Source organism: Carlito syrichta, unplaced genomic scaffold (assembly GCF_000164805.1).
Source record: "Carlito syrichta isolate Samal-C Ts95f unplaced genomic scaffold, Tarsius_syrichta-2.0.1 Scaffold306948, whole genome shotgun sequence".
NCBI lineage: Eukaryota > Metazoa > Chordata > Mammalia > Primates > Tarsiidae > Carlito > Carlito syrichta.
Genome location: NW_007251044.1, coordinates 98438 through 126261, shown reverse-complemented (window position 1 = coordinate 126261; position 27824 = coordinate 98438). Strand labels below are relative to the sequence as shown.

Genomic DNA, 27824 nt, shown 5'->3' with positions numbered 1-27824 from the left:
GGACTTAATTGATACCTATAGAACACTCCATCCAAAGACCACAGAATACACATTCTACTCATCACCACATGGAACATATTCTAAGATCGACCACATAATTGGACACAAATCAAGTATAAGCAAATTTAAAAGGACTGAAATTCTACCATGCACCTTCTCGGACCACAGTGGAATAAAAATAAACATTGACACCAACAAAGTCCCCCCAAAACCCACAAAGACATGGACACTAAACAGCATGATGCTAAATAACTCCTGGGTCAATGATGACATCAAAATAGAGATCAAAAGATACCTGGAAACAAATGAAAATAAAGAAACATCTTACCAAAATCTCTGGGATGCCTTAAAAGCTGTAATAAGAGGGGAATTTATATCCCTACAAACACACATGAGGAAAATGGAAGGAACAGAAATTGACAACCTAACAAGCCACCTAAAGAAGCTGGAAAAGCAAGACCACAAAAACCCTAATTTCAGCAGAAGAATCCAGATCACCAAAATAAAAGCCCAAATCCAGGACATAGAAGACAAAAAGATAATACAAAAAATCAATGAAACAAAAAGCTGGTTCTTCGAAAGGGTAAACAAGATTGATGGTCCCCTAGCTAGACTGACCAAGAAAAAACGAGAAAAAAACCAAATAAGCATAATCAGAAACACAAAAGATGAAGTCACATCTGACCCTGAAGAAATACAAAAGATCATTAGAGACTACTACGTACACTTGTATGGAAACAAACTTGAAAACCAGAAGGAAATGGAGGACTTTCTGACATCACACAACTACCTAGGTTGGAACAAGAAGAAATTGAGACCCTAAATAGACCAATAACAATCAAGGAAATCGACTACATAATAAGAAAACTTCCTACAAAAAAAAGCCCTGGTCCAGATGGCTTTCCAGCAGAATTCTACAAGACATTCAAGGAGGAGCTGATACCAATCCTACTGAAGGTATTCCAGGCGATTGAAAAAGATGGAACTCTCCCCAAATCATTTTACGAAGCCAACATCACATTGATACCCAAGCCAGGTAAAGATCCAACAAAGAAAGAGAACTACAGGCCAATATCTTTGATGAACATGGATGCTAAAATTCTCAACAAGATCCTAGCAAACCGGATTCAGCAATACATCTCAAAAATCATCCACCATGACCAAGTAGGCTTCATTCCTGGCATGCAAGGCTAGCTCTCCATTTTTAAGACCTGTGCCAGGAGGCAGCTCCAGCCACAGACCAGAAAATCAAGACTAGCAGCCTGGCGTGGTGGAGGACTGATGGCGGCAGCTCTCAGAACAGTGTGTGCCTCTCCCCTGGCACTCTCCAAACAGAGCAGGGGGCTCAGAAGGCGGTGGACAGGGGAAGGGCTCTGGTTACTCACTTCTGCTCAGTAGCTGAATCCCAAGCGCCTGTCCCATGCACCTGAGGAATCATGAGCCAACCCTGTCCCCAGCATTCCCTGCCTCCTGGTCCCAGACTGGTGAGACAGAAATGCCTCAGAACCAGGAGGGGTGTAACAGGGATGCATAGAGAGGTCTGGGTACCACAGGATTTCAGAGGACATGAAACTAACAGCCTCCCAATAGCCTGGCAGGAGCCAGACACAGTTCACTTCTGCAACAAAATAAGCCACTGAGATACATGAGGGCAGCTTAGAGTGGGCACATCTCCATAGATATTCCTTATTTAAGACTGATAAACTCTTACTTACCCTTCAAAACCCTGCTAAGATTTAACCTCTGGAACTTCAGTGACATCCACCCCCTGTCCCTTATGGAACATAACATTCTCTCCTCTGTGCTGCCTCTGTCCCTTGGAAATACTGTTATTTTCTTTTTGATCATCATCCTCTGTTACTGCTTTTTAAAATATTTGAACAATATACAGCAAAGAAAATGAGGGTCACCTTTCCCTGCTTCTCCCACTCTCTTCCTCAAAGACTGTTCTTCTCAGTTTGGAATGTATTCATTAAGATCAGTACGTATAGAAATATATAGAGGAAGGCTGGGCGTGGTGGCTCATGCCTGTAATTCCAGCACTTTGGGAAGCTGAGGCGGGAGGATTGCCCAAGCCCAAGGGTTCGAGACCAACCTGAGCAACTTGGTGAGACCTCATCTCTACAATAAATCAAAAAATTAGCCAGGCATGTGCCTTGTAGTTTCAGCTACTTGGGAGGCTGAGGCAGAAGGATCCCCTGAGCTCAGCAGGTCAAGGCCGTGGTGGCCATGAGCATGCCACTGCACTCCAGCCTGGGTGACAGAGTGAGATACCAACTCAAAAAATAAAGAAATAAACAAAATATATGGGGGCATTACTTTATATTTTCCAAAAAGTTTTAATATTAGGGTCAGACCCTGGTATTTGAAACCCTCCTCTACTGATGGGCATTTTGGGGTTCCCCAGTCTTCTGCAGTTACAAACAGTGCTGCAGTGATACTGTTGTCCCTGCCTCCTGTGTACATCACTGTCAGTTCCCACTGCCATCTTTTCCTGTGGCTGTCATCTCTGGTGGACCGAGGGCCCTGAGGGCACAATCAGAATCGTCCACTTCTCTGGGTCTTGTGTGCGGTGCTGAGCTAAGCCAGTGAAGGCATCCACGCGATGACATAAATGAACTCAGTCTGGGCAAAGCATGACAGTGTGACCAGATTGGGTGAATCCAGGGAGCTGACAGCAAGCTTGTGGGGCTGGGACGCAGAGGTGGGAAAGAGAGATGACAAGGCCAAGAGGTACCACAGAGGGCCTTGAGAGCCAGCTAAGGGACTGGACAGGTCTGTTAGGTCGTGGGGAGACATGGAAGGACCTAGTCCAGGCTGTGTTTCTGTCTGGTTTCCCCACCCAGGCCGGTGGCCTCAGCATAGAGGATAAAGTAGCGGTTGCAATTACCCAGGCTTGCTATTTATTTATTTATTGGTTTGTTTATGTATTAAGTCAGGGTCTTACTCTGGCACCCAGGCTGAAACTGGAGTGCAGTGGCACGATCACAGCTCACTGCAGCCTCGACCTCCAGGGCTCAGGTGATCCTTCAGCCACAGCCTCCCTAGTAGCTGGGACTACGGGTATGCGCCACCACACCCAGCTATTTATTTTTTATTTTTTGTTGACACAAGATCTCACTATGATGTCATCCAGGCTGCTCTTGAACTCCCGGACTCAAGCAGTCCTCATGTCTCAGCCTCCCAATGTTGGAATCATAGGCATAAGCCACTACACCCAGCCTGAGCCTCTTTTTTTATCCTGAAGTTGCCACCTAGACCCAGAGCACTTCAGGAGACCTGAATTCGGGGTTCCTCGCCTGCTATTCCTTGCTCACAGCAGGAGCCAAGGGACCATTCCACCAGTGACTCCCAGAAAGGTGGAATCCTTGTGAGCCTGCGTGGCTGGACACTTAGTATTTTCCCACACTGCCCTGTTCCACAGCCGGCTCCATCTCCCTGATTCACACCAACTTCCTGAATCCAGAGCCTTCCTCCATGGGGCTACCCATGCCTCACCCTACCTTCAGCCTGCTGCTGTAGGAGAGCAGCCTAAGCCTGTATGAGCTCTAACTGGCGGAGACAGCGCGAACCGTGGCTTCTGACCTCCCGTGCCCCTCCCTTTGTCCCTTGATCCCTCCCATCCCTCCTGCCTCTTCACCTCCCAGCAGGTGCAGGAGGGGCAGGCCTTGGCCATGAAGAGATTTCTGCTCCTCTGCAGAGTGGCTTCCTCTCACCAGCTGCACTTCCTCTTGCCTCCGTCACTTCCTGTGTCCTTACACAGGTGGCTGTCACTCTGTACCTCTTCTTAATCACCCGGGAAGCAGTGTTTTTGCTAGAGAGAACAGTACAGTGAAAGGAGAGGCCTGGAACAGGCTGTCTGGCTTTGAGTCCAGCCCTGCTTCTTACCGGCTGTGTAACCCTGTGTAGTCCATGTCACTTCTCCACAGAATGGGGATGCTATTAGACTACCTTACAGGTCTGTTGTGAGGACTCAGTCAATGAATACCTATCAGGTGCTTGTCCCGGGGACTGGCCTACACCAAGTATTCTTTGATTCTGTTGCCGTTTTCACATGGTTTGGAGGTTGTGAAGGAGCTGGAGATTTGGGAGTCCTAGATTCTGGTCCTGACTAGAATGGCTGTGTGACCATAGACGAGTCATTCTACCTCTCTCAGCCATTATCTCATCTGTCAAGCGAAGGTGATAATACCTAAGGCTTGCTTTGGAAATTAAGGTGACATCTGTGTGACACTGAGAAGCATCATGTTAAGGTTGCAACCCTCATCCTCATGGTCAGAGATGGTGGCTCCAGTTCCAGCTGTCACATCCACATTCCCAGTGACAGGATGGAGGAGGGACAGAGAACAGGAGGCACAGGACGAATGCCGTCTGTCTTTTAAGGAAAGGCCCCGCTAACTCTTTTTTTTTTTGAGTTGGAGTCTCACTCTGTCGCCCAGACTGGAGGTCACGCAGCCTCGACCTGCTGGGCTCCAGCGATCCTTCCGCCTCAGCCTTCCAAGCAGCCGGAATTACAGGCATGCGCTACCACGCCCGGCTGATTTTTTGATTTATTGTAGAGATGAGGTCTCGCTGTCCAGGCGGGTTTCGAACCTGTGGGCTCAGGCAATCCACTCACCTCAGCCTCCCAAAGGCACAGGATTACAGGCTGAGCCACCGAGCCCGGCCCCCGCTAACTCTTACAGAAGATTTCAGCCAGAGCCCCACTGGTCACACCCAGGAAGGGCTGGGAAATGTCTTTATTCTGTGGTTCAGGGGACAACCAGGAGGCTCTGACACATGCTCAGGTGTTTGTCCCTCCTTGGCAAGACCCTCCAGCAGAAACGCTACCCCCTCCCTCGCACTGGGCTGCAGTTCCAGCACCATAAGGCCTGGCAAGGACCCCGGTTGCCGAGAAGCTCAGGCAGGTGCCACAGGCCTGAGCAGATTAGGGTACTGTGTTCAGCTTGTGCCAGGGACCCTGCCAGCCCCGAGGTTCTGCTAACTGCAGGGCTCCTAGACTGACGCAAGCGTGGTGGGCTGTGAGCTCCATCGCCCATCATAGCCTCTACGGGGCCCATGAGCAGGCAGCCTAGGGAGTCCCTCTGTCCACATGTGGCTTTCCACCCAGGGCTCAGCGTGTGTGCTAGGACCCTCCATCGACCAGGGGGAATTTCAGCATCTTCGAGGACCTGGCGGGTGCCAGGCATCCTGCAGAGTCCTCTGGGAAGCCAGGAGCATCCTCTAATGTACCCTCTCTGAAAACAGGACATGCCATGTTCTGGTTCACTTACGGAGAGGCTTACTGTGGGCCCTGCCGTCTTCACTGTGCCCCTGGAAAAGGCGGTCCCATGGGACACCTGTTCTAAAATGGAGGAGCACATGGCTGGATGGCGTCCTGCACCAAGTCCTTCTGGCAAGGGCCTACCCATCCTTTTCTTTCTGCACTCAGCAGCCTGGCTTTTTTCTATCGGAGGTTTGTTTGAAGTGTGTGGAAACCCCAACCTCCTTGTCATTCCACCCTGGGCCTTCCCATCTGCTGCTGCCTCTCCCTCTCCCCTGTGTCGTCTGCCACTGGTGTGGCTTTCTTTGCTTTTTCGTCCTTTCCCCCTGGTCTGCCTCCATGTGGGTTTGGGCTGTCACTGTGTGTCAGACCCTGTGCTGGGGCATGACTCTTCCTCCTGGCAACCCTGTGACATGGGTGGGTACCTAAGCACCGTTATCACACAGCTGCACGGTACGTGGGACCTAGGGTACAAGGCATAGTCCATCATCAATAGTATGTCCCAGGAGTTGGCAGCCTGTGACCAAATCTGACTCGTGGCCTATTTTTGTATGACGCTGCAAGCAAAGAATAGTTTTTAAAGAGTTGCAAGAAAGAAGACCTGTTGTGGCCTTCAAACCTAACCTGCTTCCCATCTGTCCTACTGGAACGCATCTTACCAACTCTGGTATGTAATATGCAGAGTTAAGCACAGATTCTGGACTTGCCTAGAGCCTCCATTATATCATCTGTAAATATGAGAATAATCTGTAAGTCATGGCCGCCTCACACAGCTGTTAGAATTAAAGCATGCAGAGGAGGGAGCTGACCCCGAGTGAGCTTTCTTTGAAAGTATTGGGAAGGATATTTCTGAGCCCCTGCCAGGCTTCCTGACCCAGTGGGTGTGGAAGTCCCAGCTCGAGACTTCCGGCTACCCCTGCCCTGAGTGTGGCTTCCTCGGACTGTGTTCCCTTTGGCAGGAGGAGAGGGACCTGCCAGCTTCCCGCTGTGCCTCATCCTGCTGGCAGGTCAGCTCTGCCTTCCTCCCACCCCCGTCCCTGCTGGCGGTCAGCTGGTGCCACTCACCAGGGCCGGGCACAAAGCCCACACCAGGTGCCGAACAAGGCCCAACGGTACCAAGCCCCTTCCAATCCCCGACCTCAAGCCCCAGATCGCCTGGCTGGAACTCCTGCTTCACTGTAGGAGGGGTGGCCTGGGGTCCATCCTCTCTGTGTGCATTTCCTCATTCGCGGGCCAAACAGGCTGACATCTGTGTTTCCCCAGACCCAAGCCCTTGGCCAGCGAGTGCCTTCCTACTAGGGAAGAGGAAAGGGAAGGTGATCCCAGCCCCGCCGACTCCCTCTCCTGAAGGAGCAGTCCGCAAAACCAATTTTCAGTGGACAGTGAGATAAATATAAAGACTTAAGAATTCAAATCATTGAAAAAAATCAAAAAGAATATTTTCTGATCTGTATCGGGATGGGCTTTCAATTCTTACAAGCAATGGAAAAAATTGTAACATAAAAGAGCAATACATTTTGCTACATAGAACCCTAACCTTAACAAAAGATCTAAAGCAAAGTTGTAAGTAAAACTGAGAAAAAAATAATAATGCCAAATATGGCAGAGAAAGAATTAATATCCTTAAAATAAAAATAAAAATCTTTAAAACAACAAAGTTCTTAACAGGTAAAGTCACAATACTTGTGTGGTACTGTGTGCCAGGCACCATTCTAAGTATTTTACACTGCTATCCTTACTCATTTAATCCTTGTAAACAACTTTCTAAGAAGGGTACTACGGTATTAGTCCCCATTTAACAGATGAGGGGACTGAGGTGTAGAGAGGCCAAGTCACTTGCCTAAAGTGACACAGCTAATAAATGGTGAGCCAGTGCATCTGGCTCTTGGGTCTGAGCACGTAAACTCTTCTATACTATCTAGGAAAAAGATGGGAAGCAGATAGTACACACGAGAGGAAATATAACTATCTGAGCAGCATAAGCTGTTATTTTTCAGTTTCAATGCTAGTCAAACAAGTACAAATGAAAACAATGAGACGCCATGTTTTGTCTTCAAATTAGGAAGATTTTTAAACATTTTAATACTAATAAATACTGGCAGTCCTGGAGTGAGACAGAGACTCCCGCAGACTGCTGGAGTCATGGTCAAATGGCCTTTCTGGAAAGTGTCCTGGCAGCACTCAAAACAGTCTTCAGGAGTCTCAAAAATATCTCTACCCTTTGACCAGGAATTCCCATTCTAAGAATCTAATTTGAGAAAACAATTAGAGAGACAAGGACTCATGCATAAAGATGTTCATGGCAGTGCCATACAAAATAAGGACAAATGAGAAACAACCTACGTATCTGATAATAGGATACAGGTTAAGTAAATTGTTTAATCTCCATAATGGGCAATTAGGCAGCCATTATAAATAAATGTGTATAACAAAAGACACCATAAACCAAACGAAGAGACACACCTCAGACTTCTGGGAGACGACACTTGCGATGCACATAACAACAGCGACTTGTAGAAACAAAAGAACACACAAAGCAAACATACAAATCCATAAGGAAAAGGCAAAGAACCAAGCAGGCAAAGAATGGAAAGAGGCAATCCACAGAAGAGGCGGCGTCAGCGGGCCATAACACACAGCGTAGTTCCATCTCCCAGCAGTTGGGGGAGGGCAAATGGTTAAATTTACTTATCAGATGAGGAAGTCTAAAGGCAGAGAGGGAAGCAAATCCGTATCCATCGCTGATGGGGATGGAAATGACTGCAGCCAGGGGAGAGCTATTTGGCTACGCTTTTGAAAATTAAACCCTCGAGTCCCTGGGGACACATTCTTCCAGGGTCACCCTGTACAAACACCGGGGTGAACAAGGAGACATGTTCAGAGGTGCTCACTGAAGTACTGTCTGTGGTAGCAACCACATTAGGGTTGTTGTATGATATTATTGCATATTATATTTTAAATTGTGTAATAAAACAGCAACAAGGATTCTTGCTAAAGAACTGTCCATCAGAAGGGCACAGAGGAGCACTATGTGATTTATACATAACAGGATACTATGCACAGTTAAAACTAAAATAACTGAACTAGATGTGTAACTGCCAGCTCAGATAAAGTTCAAAAGCAAAGCTGCGTGTCAACAGCAAGTCACAAAAAAAAAAACACATATTTACTTATGTAAATTTTTTAAGTAACCTAAAAATGCCACATAGTATTTAAGGACACGTGCATGTAGAAAAATAGAAAACAAGCGTGCAAATACTTTTAGCACTTCAAAACAGTGGTTACTTCTAAAGGAAGACTGGATGGAAGGGGAGAATGGGAGGAGGGGCTTAAACAGTGTCTTTTTTTTTTTTTTTTAGGGAAGGGCTGACACGAATATGGCAGAATGTTAACTAATGTTCTAAATCTGGGTGGGCATATGTGTCTTTCTGTTAAATTATCTTCTGTACTTATTGAGCTATTTCAGAATTTCAAACAAATGATTTTGCATTTCCTTTTTGACTAATTTACATGTTTGTGTTATAATGGTAAGAGATGAAAGCAGGACAAAAATATACACCAATATTTATAAATTTCACCAATTAAAGGTTTGAGATATCTGAAATAGTTCTAGCGTCAGGAAGATTCTGCAAGTTTGCTTTTCTTTACACATCCAGATTTTTTTTCTTTCTTTCTTTCTCTCTCTCTTTCTTTCTTTCTTTCTTTTTCTTCCTTCCTTCCTTTTTTTTTTGCCATGAAGGTATATTATTTTTATATCCAGAAGAAAAAAAAAAAAACACACAACAGCAGAAAAATGTGGACGAGTTTAGACCCTGGAGAGGGCCCCAAACCCAGGGGAAGTGGGATACTGAGTGGGTGCACCCTGGGCTATCAGAGTCCCCCAGCTTGAAAGCCAGCTTGGCTTCTTTCTGGATATGTGACTCTGAGACTGTTCATTCTTTTATCTACTCAACAAACACCTATTGAGCACCAAATGTATACCAGGCACTGTGCTAGAGATATGGCAGTGAACAAAATGCACATATCCCTTCCCTCTCCACAGAGTGTAGAGTCTAGTGAAGAAGGAACAGTCAACTCGTCACCACACAAATCACTCCTCATGACAAAGTGGAAGGGCCTCGCTTGTAGGAGGGCAAGGGCGGTGACCAGAATCTAACTTGGATTAGGCCACCAGGAACCTGGAGTCCAAAGGATGGGGAGGTTAGGAGGCTCAGCAAAGGGAGGGGTTCAAGAGAAAGGAAGTTCCTGCAGGGAATGTTTGAGGAACTGATGGAAAGGCGGGGTTCTGAGTGCAATGAGGAAGCGGGAAGCTTTGCAGGGGAGGCCAGGAAGAGTCAGAAGCAGGTCTCTTGGGGCCTCCTTGAGGACTGTGGGAAGTTACTGAGTGATGCGTGATTAGATGTGCATTTGTTGGCCAGGCTCAGTGGCTCAGCCTCTAATCCCAGCGCTTTGGGAGACCATGGTGAGTAGATTACCTAAGTCCACAGGTTCGAGACCTCCCCGGGCAACTTGGAGAGACCTCATCTCTACAATAAATCAAAAATTAGCCAGGTGTGGTAGCGTGCGCCTGTAGTTCCAGCTACTTGGAAGGCTGAGGCGGAAGGATCGCTGGAGCCCAGCAGGTTGAGGCTGCGGTGGCCAGGACCATGCCACTGCACTCCAGTCTGGGTGACAGAGTGAGACTCCAACTCAAAAAAAAAAAAAAGATGTGCATTTGTCAAAGGTTGCCTCGATGTTCTTTGAAGGTCCTAGAAGATGGGAGCAGCCCAGCTGGTTGGCAGGCCATTGGCATGGCCCAGGTCAAGGAATGGTGATCTGCAGAGAGGAGGGAAGGACTTGGGATATTGTTGAAAGCAGAGGCAGCAGGTCTTGGTGATGGGCTTTCTGTTTGGGTGGCAGTGAGGGAAGGGCCAGACAGGAAAGCCAGGTTGGGGCATGGTCAGCTATGGGCTGATGGGAGTGGAAAGCACACCTGGGGGTGGGCAGCAGGGTGGCAGCTGGGATGAGGGCTGCCCAGTGTCCTTGAGCTCTGGTATCTTTGTGTGTGAACTGGGGTTGCCAACACCCTTGGGGTGAGCATCTCAGCCTGTTGTTATCCATAAGCCCTTTCCTCTCTTCCACAGGTGGGGTGTGCTACTCTTGGGGCTGGAACGAGCATGGCATGTGTGGAGATGGTACTGAGGCCAACATCTGGGCCCCGAAGCCCGTGCAGCGTCTGCGGTCATCATCGGGACTCCTGGTGGGCTGTGGGGCTGGCCACTCCCTGGCCCTCTGCCAGCTGCCAGTGCAGCCTGCACTGGGCCAGGATGGCAAAGTCACCTACCTTTCCCCAGATACCCCCGAGGACACCGAATCTCAGGAAGCCATGGACAAAGAAACTGGAAGAACCGTCAGAAACTTTAACCCAATGCCAACATGACAGCTCTGGAAATGGGGGACTGTGATAGAGAACAATGAATAAACTGGCTTTTCCCACCGAAAGCTTTCCTTGAGAAGTGCTGTGTTGGGCTGTGAGGCTGGCCTGGGAAAGGCTTAGAGGGCACCAGTGTCTGGACTGACCACAGGCAGCACAATGGGAGGCTGGCTGCCTGGGGTATGGTTTCTGAGGAGACAGGCATCCTTTCTACTCAGCAGATGGGAATGAGGGGGCATGAAAGTTAAGGCCTCAGCAGGAAGACTTCAGCTGTCCCCACCTGATGGAGATGGAAAAGCCAGTCCTGTCCCCATGGTCATTGTGGTCCCACAGCCTTGATTCAGCAGGACAGACAGTTCCTAGGCCAAACTTAGAGCAGCTTCTGCCTCTCCTGGGGTCTTATTCTCAGGGCCCAGAGCACAGCATTTGCTGGCTCAAGCATATCGAGGTACCCTGCTCAGATGGTTTGGTACTTGGACAGGAAAGAGTTTTTATCTGGGGAACTAGAACTAAGGGAGAAGGTTCTGGAGAGGGAGTAGAAGGTATAGAGATGAGTAAGTGGAGGAAGAGTCAAGACTTCTGGAAAGACCCAGTAGAGGAAACCCCTGGGACAGTCAAAAGAGTCTAGAACCAGTGAAGAACTCAGAAGATTTCTCTTGTCTGGGCCAGCCAGAACTCTGGAGCTAGTCTGTGTGAATGTTATTGCCCAACCGTATAGTTTCAGGTGAGGACCAGGTCGCAGTATGGGAAGGGGAGTCTAGGAACAGCAATAGTCAAAGACCCTGACCCCTGGCAGCTGCCGCCCAAGCCCCAGCTTCTGCGGGAGGAGGGCCTTCAGGTGAGATCCCTGGTCCCTGGCTTCCCCCAGGGGCAGCTGTGGCTCTGGGGGACACAGCACCTTTCTCTATGTTGTGACTGGCAATAGGTCCTTAGCCAGAGGACCTCAGAGCCTGGACTTTCCCCAGAGGACTGGGTGGCGATGTCACTAGCTAGCAGCCCAGGCCTGTGGCCCACCATGCCCTGCCCTCCCTTTCTGACTTCGGAGAGGCTGGACCTGTGAAGACTGGGACCCCATGGCTTTGAGAAGCTCCCATTCCCAGGATGTCAGAGCTGTAGGACCCTCCATGACCATCTAGTCTCGTGGACTTCGTGCTGCATTCTTGAGAGCCCTGGGAGTCTCCTGAGAACTCAGTGGCCGCCATGTGGACTGTGGCTTGAGGAGGCCAAGTAGGCAGGGGTCCAGGTTCCCCATCTCCATCTTGCAGCAAACAGTTTAAGTTGGATCTGCTTATTATACGGGGATGCCACAAAAAGTGTATACACATTTTAAGAGACATTAACTATGTATAACTTTTCAAAGTTGAATTAAATTATGGTAGCAATGTGTACGATGTTCACTCAGCCATGCTTCTGCTGTTTTCTTTGTCCTGCCCGTTGCATTCATTTGAGTAATGCCATCTTTTGAGCAAACATCATACTTAAAATGTGTATACTTTTTTTGGCATCCCCACATATTAGGTTTCACATAAGGTTCCATTTGACTAGGGATCTTCAAGAAAGTTTCAGAGCCATTGATCTTAGCCAACATTTTCATTGTTCATGTGGGAAAATGGAGGCCTAAAAGGGGAAGGGACCATCTCAAAGCTGTACACCTCACTCCCAGTCCAGGGTCCTGATTGGGAAGTGACCCAGCCAGGTCCCTGAGTAAGACAAGGGTGGATGGAGGGTAGCCTTAGGAGCAGGAAGGTAGGGATGCAGACCATCCTGAGCTCCCCAGGGCTGAACCCAACGATAGCTAGAGGCTGACCTTGAACATCATGCATGGAGTCCGCCCAATATTGCACCCTGGAAACATGGCTGCCCTGGTCAGCAAAGCCATCGTTCTCCCACCTCCTAGAACCAGTAGAGGCCAGTGTAGCCTTCAAGCACTTTTGGAATGGGAAGAAGGACATCCCCTTATACTCTGAGCTGGTCTTGCCAAGGTAACTAAGCCCACAGAGCTACAGCAGCCACATGACCCAGAGATGGCCCATACTGGAGCAAGCCCAAGGTTATTTTCCACCATCCACTGCCATACAGGCTGGTGGTCTGCATCAGACACACAGACCAGAGAGCAATTCCTCAACAGGTAGTACTCAGGCCCATGCCTCCTAGAAGTTTCCACTCACTAAAAACCAGCACATTCTCATGGCAATGCAGAGCACCCTCCCACCTCTTCAGTACCTGCTGGAAGAAACGAAAATCCCAAGGCCTCTGCTGCCAATCTCAACACCTCTCCCAAGAGAAGAAAGGAGTGTCTTGGGGCTTCTTTCCAGCCTGAAATGGGATCAGGTGGTGCCTCAGTCCCAAGCCTGTTGACCAAGAATCTCAAACTCTCAGAAGTGAGTCAAACCCTTACTGAAAGCAGACAGGGCACAGATAGCCCATGCATGGAAGACACTGTAGACCATCCATCACCTCGAAGTACTCATTCCGCTTTTCCTGACAGTGGCGTTGGGAGGGCAGGCTCTCCCCAAGTCACTTCATGGGCTGGATCTGACGAGTATCTGACAGCACTCACCAGACGATGAGTGGGGCGGCATTCACAGCTTCTCCAGGATGTTTCTCTGTTTCTTTGGTTGCCACTGGCCGTTCTCAGACTTTGTAGATGTCCAGGGCCCTCATTCCTAATAGACCATGAGCTCTTTGAGAGCAAGGGACCAGATCTTGGCCAATTCTGGAGTCCTTTCACTAAGGCTGGGTCCTGGTACAGAGGAAGTGCCCAGTAAATGTAAATGAATGAACTCGGCAGCACACCCTCGGGGTTGAGGTGAAAAGGCTAAATGAGTGGGCTCTGTGATCTCATCACTACCCATCCTCTGCTTTTAGCCCTTTTATCATAACCATTTGATAGTCAATTGATGACAATATCATTCACCTGGTTAGCTAATGAGCCATAGGCGCTATGGCTATTTGAGAAAATACCCATTCATTTCGAAAAATTACTTTTTCCCCAATCAACTAAGTAAATCAGTCTTCACATCCTCCCATGTGAGAAGGAAGGGAAGGAGGAGGGAAGCGGCCCCCATGGCATGCCCCACAGGTCTTTGACCTGGCCCTGGGGTGAGGGTGGAAGGTCAAACACGTGCCATATGTTGCTGGGATGATTCCATGGCACCTGCCACACACTGTCATCTCCTGATCACAAGTGCCCATCTTCTCTTGATGTCCACACCACCCGTGGCCCCAGTGGGTTGTGAGGGCCATGAGACCAACCTCGTGTGAGAGTGCACTTAGGAATGACGAGTCCAGGCCTACGACCCAGAATAAAGCCCTCTCACCAGCCCTAGGCACCCACCACTTATGGATTGAAGTGACTTAGTGACCAACTAAAATGGAGTTAGTGGGCGCGACGGAAAGAGCGCCCTGGTCCTAAGGCACATGTGTGAACTGCTGCAGGCTCACAATTTCAGAGTTGGCTGGGCACGGTGGCTTGCTTCTGTAATCCCAGAGTTTGGGGAGGCCAAGGTGAGGAGATCATTTCAGGCCAGGAGTTTAAGACTAGCCTGGGCAACACAGCGAGACCCAATCTCTACAAAACATAAAATAAAATTAGCCAGGCGTAGTGTTGTGCTCCTGTAGTCCCAACTACTACTCGGGAGACTGAGGGGGGAGGATTCCCTGAGTCCAGCAGGTTGAGTCTGTAGTGAGCGGTGATCACACCACTGCACTCCAGCCTGGGCAATAGAGCAAGAGTTCTGTCTCTAAGAAAAACAACCCCCCAAAAACAGTTTCACAGTGCACCAGAGAGGGAGGAGGTGAGAGTGGCTAGCAAAGTGGTGGGCCAAGCAAGTTGAAGGAGGTGAAACTTCCTTCTTAGGACAAAGGGGTGTTAAAGCAGGAGAGTGCGGTCAGCCAGCTGTGGCGGGGAGTGGGGGTTCAGGGCAGGAGGAGAAGCGGCCCCTTCTGCCAACTCCTAGGGTGTCATGGAGGGCAGGAGGCCAGCTCCTGAGGGCCCTAGGATTTAGGACCAGCAACTCTGGTTTTCCTATATGTTCTACTCTTGGGACCTGACCCAGAGGCCTTAAGTAGCTTGAGACAGCGCAGCCTAAGCTCTGGAGCCAGACTACCTGGAAATCCTGGCTTCGTCCTCCATCATCTCTGTGGCCTTGACCTATCCCTTTACCTCCCTGTGCCTTGTTCTCTCGCCTCCATGATGGGGCTACTGGATGATTGTAAGCCTCCATTAGATGGCATGTGTAAGTGCCCACATGTGGCAGATGCTTGGTGTGTGTTAATTTCCTCTCCCCATTAATGTCCCTGAAAACTCACATTCCAAATGGCTTGTGTGAGTCCTGCCTGGAATCCACCAGAGACACTTCCTTGCTGGTGGGTCCTTAGAGTGGACATTATCGTCCCTGCTGCAGCTAAGGCTGCTTAGCCCGTGCATCCTGTTACTCAGGGATGCCTGGTACAGTCCTGGCAGAGGCCTTACCGTACTCACTGCTCCACTGACTCTGCCCTCTTGGTTCCTGGACTGTACAGGGCACCGGGAAGTTGAGGCCAAGGCTTGCAGGGGATGAGAAACTGTTAGATGAGAATCTGACACCCACCCAAAGCCCCCCACCCATCTGATCATTTTCTCAGACCATGCTGGGAAGCATCAAAAGGACTGACACCCACTTGTTTGTGGCCTGGGGAGATCACTGCCATCTTTGGGCCTCACTTCCTCATCTGTAAAATGCTCGTGACTGCCATGACCATTAGGGACTCTCCACCTGAATGTTCCTGGAGTCTCTAATGGACCAAAAAAGAAGTAGGGCCCTGATCCCCAACTCCACCCCCAAAACCAAGGGCACAACCCACACCAAAGTCCCCAGGAGAGGGCTCCACCCCTCCCAAGATGCCTCCAAGCTGGGAGCGGACATGTGATAAGGGGTCCAGCAAGAGTGCCACGGGGCAGGGCACTCAGATCCGACAGTCGGACCCCTACCTCTCGCTCCATCAGTTTCAAGAATGACCCTAGCAGGGAGGTGACCATGGTCTGCCCATCCAGATTCAAGGACTCATCACTGTGGCGTGATCTATGGAGAACCTTCCACAATTGGGCAACTCCCTAGAGTACATGCTGGTCTTATGTCGGGTCCTCATATGCCCTGTGCCTCCTGAAAGCCACCTCCCTCCCCCGACCCAACAGCATCTGCAGCCTGAGGGGTCACCCTGCCCCACCAGCCTACAGAGGGGCAGCTTCTTAGGGCCTCCTCCCAGCAAGAGGACAGCAAGCACTTTAAGGTAGGTTCTTGAGACCGGAGTGGAGTGGCCAGGGCCCAGGCTCACCCCAGCCTGGCCACAGGGGACCAGAATCGCAACACTGCCTGCAGGCAATAAAAACCCAAATCCATGCTTCATCTCAAAAGTCAGCTTTTTATTATCGGGGGCCAGGGCCCGGGGAGGGAAGGCTGTTATGCTAAAGCGTCGCTGCTCTCTTTCCAGGAAATGTTGTGAGCTGCAGTGGAAGCTCGAGATGTTGCATTTTTTCAACTCAAGCATGTGTTTTTCAAAAATATCCTCCTTCCCCCCACCCCACTAATTTTAGAATCAGACCAAAGCCAAGCTACTGTCCTCTGTTTCTGTTGGGAAAATACTATATTTATTCGAGATGCAGAAGTGTGTCTCTGCAAACCTCCGATTGCTTCAGGAAAACAAATCTGCTTTAGACTATACAGAAACCATGATACAAAATTTATTTCATGCTCGAGTCGCTTTGCATAACATTGGGCATGCAGTTTTTTACTCTGAAGTACTAAATTGCATACAATGCCAGGTTGTGCCTTAATCGAGGTGGAGGAGGGAGCCCCTCCCCCGTTCCTGATCTTGTGATGCACTACATCCTGGCTTTAATATAACACTTGGAAGATCCATACGGTGTTGGTTATCTACTATGAACAATTTGTTATGAAAGTTGGTCGCACTGGATCTACACACCGATAACCTAGACTAGCCGCTGTCGGAGGTCTTGGGAGACGTCCGCTGGGTCACAAGCATGCCAACAGAGGGAAGAAGGCGGCAGTGCGAGTTTCCACAATTCTATTTGGAGCAAAGTTCTCGGTTTCCGCGTGAGAGATGCGCTATGAAGGTGAGGTCAATATGACCGATGACTGACCGACTGCCCTTTTTGGAACCTTGACTCTCGATCTTGTGCACAAAAAGGAAAGCAGTCCATTCCCCCATCCCGTCCCTCCTTCCCGCCCCCACCCCCAGAACTGTACAAGGTTTCTACCGCACGCCATTACAGTTTGGCTCCGCAATGTGTGTAAAAGTAAAGAGCTTTGTAAGAAAAGATAGAACTTTTGCTTTTTCTTTTCATTGTTGTTTAGGGTAATCATACAGTTGCAGGGAGTTGGTGGGTTTGGTTTGCTGGGTTTTCTGTTTAACTTCATGCAAGTCATGCTAAGGAACCCCTTCACCCCCCCTCCCCAAATAAAACAAACGTTTAAAAAAATGAAAAGAAGGAAAAGAAATCCTCTACGGTCAGTTACCATTTGGCCGTAGAAAAAGCTACGTCCGTCCTAGTACAATGCCTGGGCCACTCGGACTCGTCCGGCAAACCTGCATGGCGTGAATTTACTCTGTCCGAGGGTGAGGAGGGGCTGCAGGTCCACCCAGATGCTTAATAGCCACCAGTGTCCTGGGCCAAGCCGCCTGGTCAAGTCACTCTCACAGCCTCTGTCGGCATATACTTAGCAATGACAGGGCTTTCTTTGCAAAGATCTGTATGTAAAGAATACAATTAACACTTGAGCTTCTCTTCTCGGCCTTCCCATCCCGCTTGGTACTTAGTTTTTAAGGAAGGAGGAGGAAAGACAGAACAGCCGCATGCAGAGGCAGGCAGAGTCTTCTCCAGCTGCTTGGTTTTCCCATGCAGTGAGCCAGCCTAGCACGCCTCTTTCTCTGCCTCCGGAGGGAACGGGCTGAGCCCCTACTTCTCCTGCTCTGCACATCAACTCAAACACCTGCATGGCTCATGGCTCAGAATGAGCCAGGGAAAAGCACATCCTTGAAAAGCTCACAGCTCCATGAGTGCACAGGTCGGTGGGGGTGGACGGGGACACTTCACCCTCGGCCTCTCCCAAAGACTCTGGCCCCTAAGCCTCTGAGCGTTCGGGGAATGGGTGTGTCTGGTGGACAGCGGCTGCCACTGCGCTGCCAGCCACTGTGAAGAGCTGGGGCTACTTCTGCCCACACTCCCTGGGCTCTGGCTGGACAGTCAAGAGACTCTCCTGTCTGCTCTTTCAGGCCACACCGATCGGTCCGACATTCAAGGTGAAGGAGACAGGCAACCCGTGAGACCTTACTGAGCAGGGCACACGTTTGCTGGGAAAGGTCTACCCACCTCCCCCCTCACTCCCCAGGGCTGCCCCTGCTCCTGGGCACTCTAGCGCCTCCTCTGGGGAAAAGCCGATTGCAAGGGGCAGCATCAGGCCCATCCATGGCCGGCACCAAGGATGGGACCCCCTGAGGCCGGCAGCTCCGCGCCATGCAGCGCCATGCGGGGAGTGGTACACCGCGCTGGGGCCCCCGGGATCTCTGGGCAGGGCAAAGAAGCAGGGACCAGCCTAGATCGAATGGGCACAACTAAGCACCGGGGACCTAGAGGACTTTCCCTCATCTGAGCACAGGCTGCCTCTCCTCCTCTGGGTTTGTCTTGGAATTTGAATTTCCTGTTTTTGCCTGTGTACGGGTTAGCCACTTCAAATACTGGAGCAATTGTGAACAGCCACAGGCTACACCAGCTGTTGCTTGCAAAAACTCGCCTCCTTGTGTGGCCCAGCTTGCTCGCCCTGGTCCGCATGCATCCGTGTGCGTGTGAGCGGCCCTCCAAGACATGCACGAGCCACCCAGCCAGCCTGCTGCGCCAAGAAAAGCTTTCTCTGCCTTCCAGGCCTGGGCCGATGCCGGGCCCCTCGAGCTAGGGTGCTCTGGGCCCCCAACCCAAGCCTCTCTCTCCAGTGGGGTCAACCTATAAGGCCACCACCGGCCTCAGCCTTCACCAGCCATAAAGGGCGCTGACCACACCCGGGGCTGTGGCCAGTAGGCACGGGGGGTAGAAGGGGTTGCACGTCCCGCTCAACCTCCTTCTCTTGGCAGATTCTCAGGATTCCATCTGCAAGGACAGTGGCCTTACCCAAGCCCTGAAGCTACTTCTCTCCTCCTGCCTCCCCTCCCGTGGCCTGTGGATTCTCTTTAAAGGATGCCCCTTCCAGAACCTGGAGCTTGGGTAGCTAAACCCATTGGCCCACTCCTCTGCATTCCGCACCCAAGACAGAGGAGCAATTTCCCTGCCTTCTGAACCTGACCTGCCATCTGCCAGAGCAGCCTGGGGGAATCAAGGCTCCCCCCGCATCCTTGGGTATCCCCCGCCTTGGGGTCATGGCCCGTAGTCAGCCTTCCCCTTGCCTCCCCCAGCTCAGTGGGACCCACAGCAGCTGGGACCTCAGGTCCTCTCTGGCAGCCTGACATCCCACGTGGGGGAAAGGGACTCAGCCCTGCAGGGGCTGACCCTGGGAGACTCCCTCCATTTTCGCCCCCCTTGATGTGCCTGCCTGCCCCTCAGCGCCCCTTACCCGCCACCCCGCCCACCCGTCTGCAGGAGCGCGAGGCGGCCCGGCCAATGCACAGTGCTCCAGCTTCCTCTACCTACCCTTTCTCATTCCTCCACCAGGTGGGCACGCGTACTCCCCGGTTGATAAGAGGAAGCAGGGTCCGTATCTCTCGCGGGTGCCCGAGCGCGTAAAGGGCAGGCCCTCATCGGGAGTGAGGGCCTGGTCTATGTGGGGGCAGTCTTCGTTCGCCAGCGCGGCCTTCGCCACCTCCCCATTCAGTTTGGAATCTTCAAACATATAAGCAGAAGCTATTGAGACACCGAAAACTGTTTAGTTGGGGGGAGGGGACAGGCCAGAGGTGGGGACATTGGTAAAGGGCAGCCCCTCCCTGAGGACAGAAAAGCGGGTGGGCCGCGGAGGGAGGAGGGTGCGAGACTGGGTCGGGGGCTGGGGGAATCTGAGCTCCTTCAGGCAACCTTCGGGCTGCCCAGATGCTGGGAGAAAGGGACTCCTGGGTTTGCTCAAAGTTTGCAAAAAGATGAGTAGGTGATGGGTCCAGCAGACGCTGTGCTGGGGGCCGGCCCAGGGCCCAGGTGGGCCGATGAGACAGGATGGTGTGGATGCAGGCATGGGGGAGGGCCAAACACAGGACTCGGGAGAAGACAGACAGACACACAGAAACACTCCAGTCCAGAGAGGCGGCCTTCTCGGCCCCTCTGCTGTCCACCAGAGCCTGGTTGCCTCCACCCACATCCAGCCAGTCGCTCGGAGTTCCCGGCCCCATCCAGACCGTCTGACCCTCTCTGCTCCATTCCCCATCTGGATCCCACCTGATCCCTTGGTTCATGCAGACCCCCCATCTGATCATTCCACCTGCCTCTCCAGCCATACAGACCTCATCTGCTCACTCTGTATACAAGGCCAGGCCTGGTCACAAGTCTCCTCTGTCCCCATACAGACCCGATCTGGTCACTCTGCATGTCCTGTCCCCCGTACAGACCAGGCCTGGTCACAGGGTCTCCTCTGTTCCTACATGACCCCATCTGGTCACTCTGTGTGCTCTGTCCCCTATACAGACCAGGCCTGGTCACACAGTCTTCTCTGTCCCCATGCTCACTTGATATGGCCAATGTATTTGCCCTGTCCTCCATTCAGACCAGACCTGGTCACAGAGTCTCCTCTGTCCCCATCTGGTCACTCTGTGTGCCCTGTCCTCCGTACAGACCAGGCCTGGTCACACAGTCTCCTCTGTCCCCATAGAGATCCAATCTGCCCACTGTGTTTGCCCTCTCCCTCATACAGACTAGGCCCGGTCATGCAGTCCCCTCTGTCCCCATATGACCCCCTCTGGTCATTCTGCATGCCCTGTACCCCTACAGACCAGGCCTGGTCTTATGGTCTCCTCTGTCCCCATGCAGAACCGATCTGGTCACTTCACCTTCTCCCTCCCCGACACAGGCCCACGCTAACACTCAGTCCACTCTGGTCCCCCATACACATCAAGCCAGTGTCTTCCACTCCGCACCGCCCCAGCAGGCCTGGTCAGCTTGCACAGGCACAACAGGGATGTATGCATGAGGCCGTGACAGCGGGACATGGCTTTGGGAGGGGCTCCCATTCCTCTGTCCCTTCTAGTCAGTGTCCCCGGCAAAGCAGAGCAAATGAATGTGTAGAAGACAACAGCAGCTGATGGACTTGGGTGGGGAAAATTCGAATCTTGGCCTCTGTGGTAGCCTGAGAAGGAACCTGGGAAAGAGGTTTGAGGGCACATTTGGTTGGGGGGAAAGTGTGGCCACAGCAAGGAACACTACCTCTCACAGTTCTAAGAGCAGAGCTGTGGAGGCCTGAGGGGACGGCAGGGGTAGCCCTGACTGGCCTTGGCCTCCACCCCATCACTCTTGGGGACTGAGCCTGCTCCACACTCTCTGCCCTCAAAGCAGAATGTTCCTGGCTGTGGTGGAGCCAACTCCAATACTTCATTAGGGTGAGAGCCTCAAGGGCAAGCCCTTTTGTGGAAGAAGGAAGTCAGCTTGGGCGTGACCACGTCAGGGGAGGCTTTCTGGAAGTTTAAAGAGGGGCAAAAGCTGGAGACATTGTCCGCCCGATTTGACACTCTTGTGATCCTGTTCACATCATGTAACTACACGCAGAGGTGATCCTTCCCCGCGTGCACACACTTAGCGTGCACGTGGGTGGGACACCCAGCCGTGTACACATCATGTCACTACAAAGAGGCAGTCAGTCAAAAGAGAAATGGACCAATCAGGTTTATTCATAAAGCAAATCCAAAAAAAATCCCATCATAATTTTGGAACTTAAAAAAAAGTCTCTCATACAGGATGGCAAAGCATTTCACGTACAGTGCGTTTCTTGACAGATCCCAGGGGCTTCACTTCCCAACTGATTCTGAACCAGAAAGGCCAGTTACCAAGGGAGCCCTGACACCACGTGACTGGGGCCAGGGGTCTCTCTGGGGTCTGGGGGCTGCCTCGCCCATGGGTCACGTTTGCGGGCACACATGTGTGCTCCCAGACATGCCGTCCTTCCTCCCACTCTGGTTGGCCCCCGTCTTCCTTCCAAGGGTCTCCGGGCAGAGGGGGTAGGAGGCTGGGGAGGGGAGGGACACAGTATGGAGGGGACGTGGATGAGGATGTGCAAGTTGAGGCCCACAGCACCCTGCGTGACTTTTCCTCAAGGGGAAAACGATGAGTCCTCCTGAGCAGCATCTCCGTCAGGGATGGGAGTGAGGACCCGCTGTCTCTTTGCTGGTCAGCAGAGGTAGTCACATCCTGCAATTCTTGCCCAGGGGATGGGGCAAAGGTGAGTGCCCCCTCTCTGCCCCTGCCTCCGCCTCCACTCTGCCCACCAGCCACCATGCCCTTGGGATCCCAGCCCCCACAGCCTCTAAAAGGCCTGAAGTCTGAGCTATTTGCCCTGCAGGGGCAGGCAACAAGAAGCAGCCATCAGGGATCCCTGGAGGGATGGGAGCTGATTACCTTTCCCTCTTCAGGGGATTCCCAAGTCCCCCCCCCCCAGGCCTGCTTCTTCTCTCAACCCTGACCTTGGAGGAGGGGGCATTAAAGTCTTACTCTGTGAAGGAGCCTGGCCTCCTTGGGCTGTGGGTCTACCTGTGGGTAGATGCTCTCAGAAACTGGGGCATACTCCCTCCCCAGAGGGGTGGTTGGAAGAGAGGGAAGCCATCGAGGGGCCTACTGTCTAAATGTGGAGAACCCCTGAAAAGGGCCAAAAGTATGAGCCCCTCCAAGACTCCTCACCCTCCTGCCTCCACGCCCACCTGCTTTCCAGAAAGCTGGGGGTCTGCCTCCCCTAGCCCAGGGCCTCAAGACCCACTAGACCCACTGGCCAGCAAGGATGGGATGACAGCATGGGCAGCGTCTCAAAGATGGTTTCCAGGCTTGAAATGGACTGAGATGAGCATCCGCGAGAGGGTCATTTTTTTTTAAACTTTGGAGCAAGGAGAACCCGAGGCTGGGCCCTCGGCCAGCAGGGCTGGCTGTTCTGCCCTGGTCTCCAGGCACTGCCGAAGTACTTACTGTTCACACCAGCAGCTGGCACCCGGGGCACACGTGGGGCTGGGGTGGGGTGGGGGTGGCTGGGCATTTCCTGGGGTTTAGCCCCCAGGGATCTGCCCAGCTGGGGGCTCAGGAAAAAAGTCCCAGGCTAAATGGGAAAACGTGTGAGAGACACGAGCAGGGCACAATCACGAGAACCAGCACAAGGCATGCAACAAAACGAGGAGAGAAAGAGAGAAACATGATTAGTGGAGAGAGAGAGAAAGAGAGAATGTGAACAACACGGAAAAGAATACCCATGCCTGGCCCTCAGAGTCCACCATTCCTCCGCTGCTCCCCCCATAGCCCACCTGGGGCAGTGAGGACCTGCTCAGGGCCCCTGCAGCTGAATCCATGCAGAAACTCAGCCCCACGCCCTGCCTGGTCAACCCTGCCCCCAACCCGGCCCCTCCCTGCCCCAGGGATAGCACCACTCACTAGGCAACCACTGCAGCCCAGCAGGGGAAGGTGGAGGGGCTGGACATCAGGAACCTTGGACCCTCCTCAGCAAGGATGACCCCAAGGCTGCCGTGGGATCTCCCAGGGGCCCAGGCAGGGGCTTCTCTTGAACCTCACGGCTGCTCTGTGGGCGTGGGCAAGAGAGGAGACTGGCCACCATCTCTCCCTCCTGGCTGGTCCCTGCTTGCCTATATGAGACCCTACAGCCCTGGACGCAGCACCACAAAGGACTGACCCACATCACAGGAGGAGGTGGACAGGACACGCAAATGGACGTGGCAGGACAAGGGGAGTACTCTGAGCTGTCCAGAGCAGGTGTCTGGGCATCCGACTAAAGATGAGAAGGGAACCCCTTTCTGGGAGAGGAGCAGCTTCTCCCCAGCCCTCAGTCCCAGGTGGTCCCTGGCCATGTTGGGGCACCCTCCTGTTTCCTCTGTGAGGTCCCACAGCCAGGTAAGAATTGGACCCTTGACAACCCTCCAAGGACAAGAACCCCAAACACTGGAGCCAGGCCAGTCATGGCACAGAGGAGACAAGATCATCCCTGGGACAGACACACAGACTGAGGCTTCAGGAGAGACCAGAGGTGGAGGTGAGGGGCAGGTGCTGCTGGCACGACTGGGGCAGCCTGGGGCAGCCTGGGGCAGCCTGGGGCAGGGTGGGATGCCACACTTGGCCCTGACCCAGGTTTTAAGAGTGCAACTGGAGAAGCCCAGGTGTTGGCGAGGTCACTTGACTGCCTTGGAGGTGGAGTGAGGCTGGAGAAGCCTTGGGACTGCATCTCATCTCCCACAATTCCTGGAGAGCCAGCACACCTGACCTCCTTGCCACGCCCCCCCAAATCACTCTCACAAACTCACCCCACCCCATGCCTGTCTAGGAACACGGCTGCAGGCAGACGAGGAGGCAAATGGGAAGGACTCAGGGCTGCAGATAAGATGAGTTTGCCTCTAAGGACTACACCCCCTCTTCGTGGTGGGTGGCCTAGGTCACACAGGTCAGCTTTTGGAGGGAGGAGTGTTCTGGTGAGGAATGAGTCTTAGGGCGGGTCTTGGAGCTGAGGGGAAGGGGTCTGGCCACCAGGGCAGTGCCAAGACCACCAGGGGAAGTGGGTGCTCGGTCAGGGTGGGGGATAGAGATGGAGGGCTGGGAAGATCCAGGCATCCAGGCTCCAGAGGGCAAGCTTGGGAGGGCCCCAATACCTCCTCAGCCACAGAGGCTGTCCAAGCCAGAACTGTCTGGGCCGCTGAGACTCAGGGTAAGTGGCAGGGTTGGAAGGCTAGGTGGGGCCAGGAGCCAGGAGAGGCCTAAGGAGTACATGGGACTTCTGGGTCTGCTACAGCGTGTGTCCCTGGGACTAGCTGCTGGGCATGGCTAAACACACGTCTGCACGTGTGCACATGCCTCTTCAGTATGGATAACACTGTCATTGTCTAAGAGTACAGGGAATCTGGGCCTGACTGGAGAGTACTGGAATCCAGATGCCCTGGGGCACCCATGCTTGGGGCATTGATCCCGAAAGATCTGGTGTTGGGGAGGACGCATGAATGGGCTGAATCGTGCCGTGGTGATACTACCCAGGCTGAGTGCTTCCTGCTGGGCCCATTGTGAGGCTGGGGGCTGGGCCAGGCTAGACCTTCCCCCAGAACCCCAGGAAGTTTCCTGGCCTCAGTGGTGGCTCCCAAGGTCCAACGGCTACTGATGCAAGGCAGAGCAGTGGGCCACCTGCTTCGGTATCTGAGAGCCCTGTCCAGTCCCGGCCCAGCCCCAGACACCAGCCGCATTCCTCTCAGGTGCCTCTGGGAATCCCGGGAAGGGGAGGGTATGGGGCAGGGCGAAGGGGCTGGAAAGGCCGTGTGGGCCAAGAAGTGGGCCCTGGGGCTCATCACTGTGGGAGACATTTAGGAAGGGATCTGGTTGGTGTGGTGGGTCAGAGGGTGTGACAGCAGGGAGGGAAATCAGTCATCCACGGGGGGAGGCCACACAAGCCAGGGGGAGCGTCCTTGTCCAGGGCTGAGCTAGCCCCGAAGCCCCCTGCCAGGCTTGGGCATGGGGCTTATCTTTCACAGATCTAAACACTACCTATGCTCTCACATCAACCTCCCGCTCACCCGGGCATCCTCACTCAGCATTGTCACTCTTCTCTGGGTCATCTGTTCCTGTGAAATCCCTGTGTCCACAGAATAAGTCGATGGTATTCCATGGGTAGAGGTAGACTATGGGCTTCATATCTTCGGACCAGAGCCCCGTGATCAATTTTATGTGCTATGTGCAGGTTCTCATAAAACTGAGATAGTCCCATAACGAACCACTAGCCATGGAATATTAGAATATATCCCACGGTGACTAGTATTGTTTCATGCCCCCCTCCCCCCTCCCCGGCCCCCAGGGAATTCCCAGGAAAGTGGGCGTACACTGGCTGGGATGTCTGTATTGCTGCTGCTGTCCCTACCGTCGGACGTGGGGAGGACCCTCAGTGGGAGGCTGTGGCTGGGCTGTAATGCTTTCATCTAGGCTGCCCAGGTGGTGGCCCCTCTAGGTCTCTGCTCACCAGCCGCTTCCATCAGGAGATCACCGGAAACTCCCACTCGACCATCAACCCAAACAGACAACGTGAAAGCTAGAGTCACTCCGACAGGTTCCTAAAGATAAACGCTAAACTCTAGAGTGGTGGTAGAAGATGAGTTGGTTCGGCATGCTATGGGGTAAGTAAGCTTGTCACAGAGGGCTGGAGGCGGCTCCTGGAGGGGCCGGGAGCTAGGCAGCCGGAATCGGAGCAGGAATTCTACTCAGCTACGGAGACAGACTCTGGTGGGGGCGAGAATCCTTGCTCCTGCCTTGGCAAGGGACCCTCCTGCCCAGATCCCATGCGCCATCTCTGCCATCTACACAGCCCGAAGGGGGCCGTGTTGAGGACCAAATCCAAAGCTGTCTGGCATTTCCGAATCACACCCGCCCCCACCCGCCCCAACACCAGGTCGGTAGCCTGAGTCAGAGACTCACGCTTGACTCCTGTCCCCCTAAGCAGAGCCCCCCGGGCTCCTGCTAAGATAATCCTTGGCAACCTCACAGACGCGGCATCTCCTCAGAACATCACGAGACCAACCGCGTCAACCTCCTTACCCAGGGCCACCAGTGAGGTTCCTCAAGTAGGCTCTTGCTTTCTGAATCTGGCTGCCCAGCATCCCCCTGGGCTCCCAGGCTCCACACCTCGAGACTGAGTGCGGGGTCCGGGTCACCCACGGAACTAAGGAAGCAGTCTGACTGGATCTGGAATCATCGCTACGGGGGCGGAGGTGAAAGGTCAGATCGACATGCCTCTAAGAGGTTTCCTACCTGCTCTGTTAATTTCTAAAATTTCTTCCTGGGCCAGCGGACATGTGTCACTCTGAGTACTGTGATGTGGAGAGTTTACGACAGATTTACAATAATTGGGAGATCCCAGCTGCGGTGGCCGCGGAATATGCTTCTTTTTTTTCTTTGGTAGTTTCTGCTTAGCCATGGCTAAGGAGTAATACATCCCGAAATTGTTCACGATGACGGGCACGGGCATGGCGATGGTGAGCACACCTGCCAGCGCGCACAGCGCCCCCACCAGCATGCCAGACCACGTCTGCGGGTACATGTCTCCGTAGCCCAGCGTCGTCATGGTGACCACGGCCCACCAGAAGCCGATGGGGATGTTCTTAAAGTGCGTGTGCTCACTGGCGCTGGGGTCATTGGGCTGCGCCCCTATCCTCTCCGCATAGTAGATCATGGTGGCGAAGATGAGCACGCCCAGGGCCAGGAAGATGATGAGCAGCAGGAACTCGTTGGTGCTGGCGCGGAGCGTGTGGCCCAGCACCCGCAGGCCCACGAAGTGGCGGGTCAGCTTGAAGATGCGCAGGATGCGGACGAAGCGCACCACCCGCAGGAAGCCCAGCACGTCCTTGGCCGCCTTGGAGCTGAGGCCCGAGAGGCCCACCTCCAGGTAGAAGGGCAGGATGGCCACGCAGTCGATGATGTTGAGGCTGCTCTTGAGAAACTCCACCTTGTCCGGGCAGAAGGTGATGCGCATGAGGAACTCGAAGGTGAACCAGACCACGCACACGCCCTCCACGTAGGTCAGGAAGGGCTCCGTCTCCACCTCCACATTGGTGATGTTCTCCGGCGGAGCGCCCGGGATCGGGGAGGCCTGCGTCACTGTCTTGTTGCTGATGTGGATGAAGCCCTCGTGGGTCTCCAGGCAGAAGGTGGTGATGGAGATGAGGATGAAGAAGAGCGAGGCAAAGGCCACGTACTGCGGACAGGGCGGGAGGGGGGAGCGGTGACCCAGGTGCCTGGCCGGCCGTCTCCGCAGCACCCTTCCTGGTGCGCCCTCTCCCGGCCGCCCCGGCCCAAGGCAAGGTCCAGGTGCCCCATCCCCGTGGCCCCATCACTTCCAGCATCCTGTTCTCGCGGAAGCTGGCAAATGGGGAGAGACAGGAGCAGAGGCAGTGGGAACGGAACTGGCCCCAGCCGACGCGGCAGATGGGCAGCCTCTTCCTTGGAAACAT

At 52.9% G+C, this 27824-nt stretch overlaps 2 protein-coding genes across 2 annotated transcripts in view; one reads left to right on the top strand and one right to left on the bottom strand.

Moving 5' to 3' along the window:
* Nucleotides 1-10744, top strand: part of LOC103265938 (secretion-regulating guanine nucleotide exchange factor-like) — an 89633-nt gene extending 78889 nt beyond the window's left edge. The window contains exon 2 of the mRNA XM_008063581.1: nt 10387-10744. Within this exon, the coding sequence (XP_008061772.1) occupies nt 10425-10682 (258 nt within the window). The 5' untranslated portion in view covers nt 10387-10424 and the 3' untranslated portion in view covers nt 10683-10744. The remainder of the gene's footprint in view (nt 1-10386) is intronic.
* A 5315-nt stretch (nt 10745-16059) lies between these two features.
* Nucleotides 16060-27824, bottom strand: KCNC3 (potassium voltage-gated channel subfamily C member 3). Its single transcript, XM_008063586.1, has 4 exons — nt 27708-27824; nt 26626-27568; nt 19357-19545; nt 16060-17426 (listed from the first exon to the last, which is right to left on the bottom strand). The coding sequence occupies exons 1-4, from the start codon at nt 27822-27824 to the stop codon at nt 17362-17364; spliced, it is 1314 nt and encodes a 437-aa protein (XP_008061777.1). The 3' UTR covers nt 16060-17361.